Here is a 10,000-nt window from a genome sequence, read left to right on the forward strand (position 1 = left end):
GACATTCTTAACAGTTTTGAAAAGATTATGACCACTATTAAACAAACTCCCTTGAGTCAAAAAAAAATTTGAAGTGGATTATCAAAATATTTTGTTTGAGTATTTCTGTTGTGTTAAGCCGAAAAATGAAAGCCGTTAAGACTAAACGCTTTAAGACCGAAACAGTGTAGACCAACATACAATATTGAAATCGTTACATTATTTTAGGATCAATACCAAAACTTACTGATTTGCGATCGATTCTTTCAATGGTTGCTGAGAAAGATCGAGTCTTCCTTGACTGAATGAACGGTGCTGGACGCGAGGTCGCTCTTGGGATGGAGGCTCCGCAGCTGATTTCTTGAACCCCCCTTCAAAATTGGCGATTCTTGATTTGACGCTTGGTGAAGTTTCCAAACTTTTGGCATTATCCTTCATAAGTCTTTGCAATATTTGTGTGTCTTCAATTCTATTCGTTTCCGCCGTTTCCCTCTCATTTGGAGGCGGCCATCGACTTGAATCACTGGCCATTTTCGTCGGCGGGTTCACGTCGCTAAATCGTTGCCTAGCCGGGAGCGTTTGGGCCCGATTGTCCGAATGGGTTTTTTCAACTTCCGGTGCAATCGGCACGGAACGGTACACCGTAGGTTCAGTGCCTTTCTCGTCCACAGAGGAAGAAGATGACGAACGCATGGTTTTTATGACGACTGATGTACTATATCTCATGCTGGATGTCTTGTTAATTTTTTCCTTTCCGGTGTGGCATCACTAGATGAAGAAAAAATGGAGGAATTCGCTTCCCTTCTGTCATGGTGGGACGCGACCGCTGGCTCAGCATGCCACGACTGCCTTGACGCCTCGTTTCCGGTAGGCTTGCTATCCGCGTGGTCTGTAGGCCAGGACCTGGACACGCTATGCTTCGGCTGATCGCTGGTAACATCAGACATTCGTGAGACTGCACCGAACCTCGGAGGAATCTGTACCTCATCAGGAATCTGTACCTCATCAGGGACGCGACGTCGACCGCTACTCCTGAATGAGCTCAGCAGCTTTGACACGCTGCGTCGCGGGGGAGGAGCAGGTCCCTGTCTACGTGCACCACTCACAGAGGAATCCATTGTCCCAATTGAGTCGAGGCTCGAAGTGCTCTCACTGGTAGTCATTTTGGGGCCTATCATATCCCTTGGTAAGCGTACTTCTACACTGTCGCCTGGCTGTGCGTACACCATAGAGTTCCACGACATTTCTGCTTGGCGTGCAGTCATCTCCTTTGGATGCATGTCACTAACATGCCCCAACCGCTGTTGCTTTTCTCGCATTGAGTTCGATGAACCAGAGCGGTGTGGGATTCTTTGGTTATTCGCTTGGTGACTGGGTTCGTTTCGCTTCACCGCCGTAGCTGTGACTGTGACTCCGTAAGAAGTAGGGCCCCCGAAACTTTTGCTTCGTGGAAGAGACTGGCTGCAGTTGCGGAAAATACATATATAAATTAATTAATCAATCACATCATCATCAAATCATTCTATCAGTTACTCAATCACTCGCCATTAGTCAGTAAACCATACAGCTATATGTGGACGGTGGGCAATTGTGATGTGAAAGTGAAAATCAAATGTCCAGTAACACTTGTAGGGTTCATGGAAACAAATAGCGTCAAATCTCCCTTGTGAATCCCGCGAGAATTCCTGGTTTTCTAATCAAATAAATAAGTTTGATGTTATCTCCTTGGCTATTTTAGTTTAAAGACCTTGAGAACAATACCCCGAAACGCAGTCCCTCACCAGAACGCGGCTCTGGTGAAAATATGATCACTCCATTATTTAGTCCAACAGTCAGCCGTAGCCAATAAAGGATTTATTATGTGGAAAGCAGATAACACTAGGGAACTTCAAACCACAATTGCAGAACTAAGCGTCACATTCTCTGGATAAAATTGAAGAAATTACAAATCTTTTATAGTCTTTTGTCGCCAAAACTACCAGAAAACTAGTCTGCACCTAATTTGCTTAGAAGTTACGAAGAATTTTAAGCGGCTACAAGACCTTTGTCATTTAGCAGGACCAAAACAGCCACTCCAGACAAACAAAGATGATCTACAAACCAATTAAAACATACAGATCTACTTCATCTTGCCCGCACGCAAGGCCAGCCAAGCAATAAAGCCCAATTCTATTTTATCTTAACCATGAATTTCTGTACCTCTTGTTAGCAGATGTCCTTTCATGTAAACTTATCCTTCTGTCCGGTGTGTCCCTGTAATCCAGTGTTACTGAGCCACTATTTCCCGTGCCAAATTGATGATGTAAGGAGCCTGGATGATCCATCAGCCACCGCCCAACCCAATCGTCGGGGTTCTTTCGCGTTGGGTGTTGACTTTATTACAAAACGAAATAAAAGCCTCTCATCAGTACGCATATTCTTCCTACTGTTCTCTATACTCTCCTAGGGTGCTGATAAGGAGAGTTTGTTTAACAATCATGAGCTTCTTTATTTGGTGATCCTTTCCTTTATGCTCATGACCTTCTTGTATGATTCAGAAGTGATATTGTAAGCAGAAATTAAAGGATATAGGATAAAGTTTCCCGCCCAAGAATAAAATAACCTGGTCAGGGCAGAAAAATTGACCAGTTCATGTAAAATCTAACAAGCTAACCACAAGCTACTTCGTCACTCAAAAGACAGCCTCTTCTGGGCATTCAGTTCAAGGGTATGACACAAGAAGCAAGGTAAGGAGGGAGGCAAAACAAATGAAATCCAGCCAGTTTTCTCTTATCAGCTCATTCATTTGCCAATCTCCTTGCACAATCTGCTTAAAAAAAAAACAAACAAAACAAAACAACTAAGATTTACAGCATGATTATCTCATCTTACTTTTCAGTGTCTTTATCTGTGGGAGAATCTCTTGGTGACACTGGTGACTTTATGTTGGTGCTTTTTACTGTCACCTTCTGTATGCGACCAGGGCTGGTGTGCATGCGCTGATGATGCATCACTGGCCACTGACCCTCAGGAAGGCTGATACCACTAGAAAGGAAAACAACATGCACAAACTAATTACCCTTGGAGAATGTAACTACTAACAATGTTGGTTTCCTGTTTGCATTTTACAGAATACTGAGTCAGCTAGTGAGCATGGTAGGCATGTTTTGGAAGAGTAAGTGCTTATTTACATTCAATAGCTTTCAAATCTGCCTAACTCCCAATAAGTGACTTTCTTACTCAGTTCCTTTTTGTAAGTCACGAGTATCTGGCTGGAAGCAGTAAAAGGATTTCAGGCTTTTCTTTCCACATTTTCTTCAATTGCAGTTATTCAATGAAGATCATTTCATTTTTTGCTATTATCCACAGGTCAAAATGTTTTACAGCTGTATATCATTTATTGGTGATGTTAAAGATACCCTCACTGAGTGAACGTGATGATAAATGAGTTCAATGCTTGAATTCCCAGAAGTGATCAACATGTATCTTCACCCTATAACATCTACACATTATCCAGCAAACAGGTAATAAGAATACAGAGAATCATCAAGTAGAAGTTGTTTTTCTTGATCTAACACCAAATTCTCGTAACTAATTTACAAGGGAATATGTAGCAGCTAGAGGGGAGAATTGATGATCAGATTTTGGGAGTTTATGATTTTAAAGTGATTATGCATGAACACATAACTCTAAGTTCAACAATTTTCATAAAAATGAATTATACATGTATGTTAATTTGTTGTGATTTAGCAAACAAAATTATTATTTCAAACAACCTTTCAAATGTTATGCTCAGTGAACGAATAAAGAAAGTTATCATTCATTTGTCACAAGAATGACACAAAAATAAAAGAATTGAAATTCCAAGTTAGGAATGGAACCTCAGACCTTTTTGTTAAGTGGTAGAGGATCAGATGACAAAGTCCACAGTTTGAATCCTTCTAAGGTACTCAGATCTTTTTTTGTCCCAAGTTTGTGACACATGCATAACATCTGACTTAAAGATTTTACTTTGTTATAAATTACCGCCTTAAGCTCCATGTTCTTCCATAAATCTCCATTCCGGGACGGTTGAATTGTGCTGCTCCAAGAAGGGCTGTGCTATTTGGGAATCTTTTGCCAGTTACACTATTCAATGAGTTGATTCGTCTGGCAGGAAATTGTTTAATTTTTTAGTTATCATGCTGTAGATATACCGGCAGTTCATCAAATTCTTTCAACCAAAAATAGAGGTAAATAACAATTCATTTTGATTACTTGGATTATTTTGAATTCATGATATGTATATTAATAGCTTTTTATCAAATTCCTAAAAATTTCAGCATTAATTTTAGAATATCTTGTGACAATTTAATGAACTAATTAAAGATTAGTATTTCATTCCTATTAAACAATGATATTTGTAAGAAGTGAGTTTGGGGCTAAAATATTATTAAGCAGATACACAGTTAAATATTTATTAAGATGACAGTTATACCCTTTTCACTTAGTGCACAAAGAGCTTTTAATATATCAGAAGCTGAAATTTTTGTTGCAATGATAGCAGTCTGTTGTCTTTCTTCTTTAAACAAGATGGTTCAATTTGCCCCAATTCCCTAAATTTTCATTACACTTGGTGCAGTAAGTCCAACAACATCCTTTGTTAAAAGGAGAAGCACACTCCAGACACTGCATAATTTTAATCGCACCACTTAACACTGGATTTGCATTCTGAAACTTTTAAGGGCATTCACACCCTATACCAAAAATCAGCCGTAAATATGAAAGGATGAGTGGAAGAAAAGTTCAGGACATTTGATAGACTGAATAGATTCAACTTCCAAAGTGTCTCTACCTTTCCTTGTAAAAGAACAGAGATTTTGATATTGCATCAAGTTATAAATGGCTTTAAATTACATACTGCTTCATTTAACTGTTATCTAATTCCTCACCTCAGTCCATCCACTTCTGGACTTGTTCTTCCATTAGCTATTTCTGTTGATGACCTTGACAGTCTGTCACCAGTTTCCTCCATGGTGGGTGAATTGACGAAATTCCTTTGATTGTCCACACCGCGATAGCTTTCTAACAAGTTTTCATGTGAAGCGCTAAGGTTATCAGTTGAATCAAAAATATTGCTAGATTTCTTGTTCTGAGTTATCTCAGCAAATTTTTGTCTATCTACATTAAAGGTGGAATAAAAATCACTGGCCGTTTTGTACAGATTTGGGACCACATCACTACTCTTCTTAACACTGCCACCATTAGACTGTGCAACAGGGCTTGGTCCAGCACCCTCCCTGTGGACAGCATGAAAATATTAATTTTACAATTATGACTTGATATAATGTGTTGCTTTCGTGATAAGTATGAGACAGCAAACTGTAAGAAAGAACTCTGTACATGGCCTTTGCTGATCAACAAGTTCTCTGAAGCTCTGAAACCACAAAATCCAAAGGTCACCAGTTCAAAGCCTCGTGGGAGATTAGGGTTTTTCTCCGTCTCGAGCTCTTGACAAATAAATGACATTTATCTTTTCACAATATCCAAGTTCAAAATTTACCATCTTCTCTACTCTGCAATAAAAGCATATTTGCCAGAAATTTGGAGAATTTCTCAAACTTTGTACATCACCAAATTATTAGTTGTAAGAATGTTTGAAAGAAAAGAAGTAATGACAAAAATAACTTCCAATTGCAGGAATTGCTTAAAATGCAACACTTTTTTAATTTCAATTTCTTTTGTTGCCTTGTTCCATTCCAGGCTGGAACCACTCAAATTGAAGAAGTGATATACTATACAATGTAACAGTGAGAGCTGTGTTTCTCAGTTTCTACTGGTCAAAGTCTCCATAAATCATAGGCCCCTCTCTAAAAGCTCAGCATATCAAATTCCAACAACTTCTATTTTAAATCACAACACTCAAAAATTTAATACACAACTCTGACATTTCTGTTGGAACACTGATGAGACACTAACCTTCTTAACGCTATTTTAAGCTTCTGTCTTGAACACCTTACTAATTCAATGGCTTCTGCTCTGGATGTGCATTCAATTCCATTTATTGCCACAATTTCATCCCCAACTAAAATAGCCTGAGAAAGATCTGCTTTGCTACCAGGAGTTATCTGAAAGGCATATGTCAATTTTAAGGTGAATAAGGTCATAATATCTAATAATATAACTAATAATAGTAATGGGAATTTAACAGTGAACAATCCATAAGGTGGATTTTTTCTTCTCCATTGCTTCCAGGTTGAATTGGAATTTGGGAGATTGGTTTTTGAGGAGGGATGTAAACTGGAGAGTCCCAAGAAAAACCATTGGGGCAAGAATGAAAACCAACAACAAACTCAACCCACATGTGACACATGGTCTAGGAATCAAATGCACTGGTCACAGCCCCAAAGGTTTTACAGCCTAGTGGCCCACAACTCCATTTGTGTAGTACTATGTGGCTAGGATTGAGTCTGTAAGATGAGACACTAGTCTGCACTCAAGGCAAGTGACCAACACGGCAATGGATCTAATCACAATCACTGTAGCATTAAGTGACAAAGGGTATTTCTGCCCTTCCTGGATGGGATGCAAGTCCATTGCAAGTCCCCTCCTCCCCAGTAACAAACCTCTATGACAGTTAGCCAGTACTCATAAATACTGTCAGGTAAAGAGAAGTACTCAACTAAGAAAAAGGTGTCTTGCCAAAGAACATAGCAAAATGAGCTGCCTAAGCCTCAAAAACCAGAATAGAGCAAGCTAACCATTAGGTTTCCATGCCTACCAGGCTATCTTAAGGAACCCCCTCTTGTTAAGGTTCCCTAGGTTTATCAATGCTATATAAACAGTATACTTGCTGCACTATCTATATGTAGTTAACATTCTGCAAGTAACATAAATATTACATATCAATTCTGTGTTGGTTCAAAAAGAGACAAAAAACAGACAGAAAAAAAAAAAGGAAGTAGATCTTAATATCATACCTTGTTAGCCATAAGTAGTATACATATTTTAAAAATGCTGTGTAATCATTAGTATTCAATCAGAAGTTCCCATATTGCAAAAAAAAAAAAGATATACATTTCTTTAATTATTTTTATCTACAGTTAATGTTTTGGCCTAGTACAGATGTTGATTTTTCACTGGTTTACCCTTTACAAATTGAAATTAGTTTCTATCAAGTTATGAAACCCATACATATGATTAAGAACTGAAACTAAGTTTAACTTAGGTAATTTGGTATTCTCAACTGAGTTGATAACATGAATTGGCCACCACAAAGAGTTTCAAGGTGAGTATTACCCCTTCATCAGAGCATTCTGACAAAGGGCTAACACTCAAAACTCTTTACAGGGGCCAACTCAGTTGATAATAACTAAATACCTTGTTATACTCTTCCACCAAAACAGTAATACTGTTTCTTAAGGACTTACATTCATTATAAGTTAAATTTAATTCTCCTTGGGGCAAAAACTAAAAACAAAAGAGGGAAAAAAACTTTGAAAAGGTAGGAATTTAGTTCTCTATCTTTGGCTTTCATTAACTGCTCAGATAAAATTAATCCACATAAAAACATAACACAGAAGTTTAAAAAACCTGAAAACAATCTTTGCAAAGAATTTATTGAAACATAAATTTACCTCATTAAAATTTAATACTTTGCTAAGTCATACCGGAAACAATGAGCTTTACGTAAGTTTCAAAGGGAAACCCTTTCGACTCTTGAAGTAATTTTAAGTCTGATGTGGTAAAAGGAGGTTCCTCTTTTCAACAACTTTACAAGAGCAATAGGCTTAGATGGAAATCTAATGCAATGATCAGAAGATTCAGTAACAAAACTCAAGTGCAAAATAAACATAACATAGTACAATTAAAGGCAATGTCAACAACGGCGTTAATGAATCTGCATATTTCATTAAATAACATTTTATAAAAATTGAAAAATTTTAAGGTCTACTTCTGCCATCAATAGAAATTGAGGAGAAACAAAATTACTTTCATATCATCACGCATTTTAAATTTCATTGTTAGCTGATCTGACCTACGCTTCCTTTTATATTATCGCCTGGTATGAATAACGAACTCGAAATTAAAACTTAAGTATTTTATACCTTAAATCGAAACTGTAACAAAAGAAAACGTTTCTAACATGCCCCTGGCAGTCAATTCATGCCATCGAATAATAGTGTACAAAAAAAAGTTTCTACACGGATGAAATCAGCGTTTATCGAGGAATTTATCAAAGACAATAAGTGTGCCAAAACATTTGCACATTTTTATGCCATTAAAGCTACGCGTTGAGAATCAGTTGTACCCTCGAAGACATACTAAAACACATTCCTAACCTGCGTAAAGATTAAACAACGCCTCGGATTTCTCTGGGTTACGGTTAGTTGATAAACGAAGGAAAGTCGAGGGAAACGCATTTATAAAACAAAACAAAAGCTTTCAAAAAGGTAAAAATTCGACGTGTATGTTGAGAGTTCCTCAGACATAAACAAATAATCTAGACAAAATTATATAAACTACGACGGGAGAAAACCGAGATAAACAACAACAATCAAGGAAAGGATTCCGAACATTCTTACTAATTCAATGAAATACGACTACGTGGTAAATTAATATTCGTTTTCCTGTGAGGCGAGATTTAGTTTGTGAGAACGAACAACCTGTACTTAAGAATCAGTCAACCATGTTTATACATTTCATATTTGAAACATGCCATTATGAATCCGTGATTCGAACCCTCTGAATTTCTGCAAACATCTATCTAACAGAAGCATCAATCGTAAAATATTTTTACCCATATTTCCATTTCCCTCTTCAAACAATCTCTGGCTGCTGTGAAGGAGTTCAGTTTGAACGAAAGAGACAAATTTTCTTGTCAAATTGCGAGAGCACAAATATCCCTTAATGTAACATACACTGACAAACCTTCGTTCGCTCAAGCTTATCCCCAAAACATCGACGTAAACGCGAAAAGCTGACCCCCGTCCTTCAGCGACGTTACACTGGAATGCGAAAGATTTTAGCACAACTTCGACGTAACACAATATTTAAACTCTACAGTCTGTCATGAGCGCAACATCCCACGAAAATACAATCACCAGAGGTCCCGCGATAAGTGTAAGTAAGCTCGGAGTGTCAATCACATCAACTGGTGCTGGGCATCAAGTCAGACATTCATACATTTAAGCGATGCACTTGTCGCATATCCGATCAACGCTTCTCGAAGATTCGTTTGGAACACTCGATCTTCAGGTTTCAAACGTCTACGAAGAAACACCTCCAATACAGAATACTCATTCGAGGACGTAATTAAGTGCGAAGCATGTTAAAAACGCAGGCATCGCGTCAACCTACGGAAGCTATAACAACCGGTATTCGATAGAAGTAAAACACAAACGGTAAACGGCTTGGATTTCGCTCTAACCAGGAAGGTAACACTACACCAAGTTAAAATTGACCGGTTATCTTTCAATCAGAGCTTATTTTTGCCTATTGGTGTTCCTATATTTTGGCTATGGAAATATACCCAACAATCTACCCTTAATCGGACTACAAAAAACACTAAACACAAAGAATCAGTTGAGACCCGCGACCACCATTTCATTAACAGAGATCTAATTTCCTACTCGACTCCTATCGTTACTAAACAAACCAAACATTCTGGGAAAGGACGCACTGGTTAGATTACTGACCTTTAAGACGCAAAGCTTCGTTCTGAATTCACTGCCCCCTTGCAATGTAAAACCCCAAGGTGAACCTCCAGAGAGAACAACGTCAAAGATCTCTCCTGAACCCTTCGAATGTTGATTGAACCTGTACATTTTGCGCTAAAGAATCAAAGAAAAGCTCCTTGCGTGAGAAGCCATGGCATTCCAGGAAATACGTGGTAGAAGTAGGTACATATTTCCCTCTGCCAAATAGAGCTCCCAAACAGGGAAAAAATATGTATATGCAAATTATTCTGCATACAAATTCGACAGAGTAGCCTTTCCTATTTCCACACACCCTGCGTGGAAGTGAGGCCTGGACACCGCTGTCCCATGCTGCGTTCGAGAAC

The 10,000-nt window shown here is 38.2% G+C and overlaps 1 protein-coding gene across 1 annotated transcript in view; it reads right to left on the bottom strand.

Moving 5' to 3' along the window:
• Window positions 1-9,959, bottom strand: part of LOC113681109 (uncharacterized) — a 15,907-nt gene extending 5,948 nt beyond the window's left edge. The window contains 8 exon segments of the mRNA XM_027198179.2: window positions 227-726; window positions 729-1,440; window positions 2,179-2,352; window positions 2,851-3,003; window positions 3,985-4,107; window positions 4,890-5,237; window positions 5,917-6,065; window positions 9,636-9,959. Coding sequence (XP_027053980.2) covers window positions 227-726; window positions 729-1,440; window positions 2,179-2,352; window positions 2,851-3,003; window positions 3,985-4,107; window positions 4,890-5,237; window positions 5,917-6,065; window positions 9,636-9,764 — 2,288 coding nt within the window. The 5' untranslated portion in view covers window positions 9,765-9,959.
• Window positions 9,960-10,000: the final 41 nt, after the last annotated feature.

This window comes from Pocillopora damicornis, chromosome 13, assembly GCF_964200805.1.
Source record: "Pocillopora damicornis chromosome 13, jaPocDami1.2, whole genome shotgun sequence".
NCBI lineage: Eukaryota > Metazoa > Cnidaria > Anthozoa > Scleractinia > Pocilloporidae > Pocillopora > Pocillopora damicornis.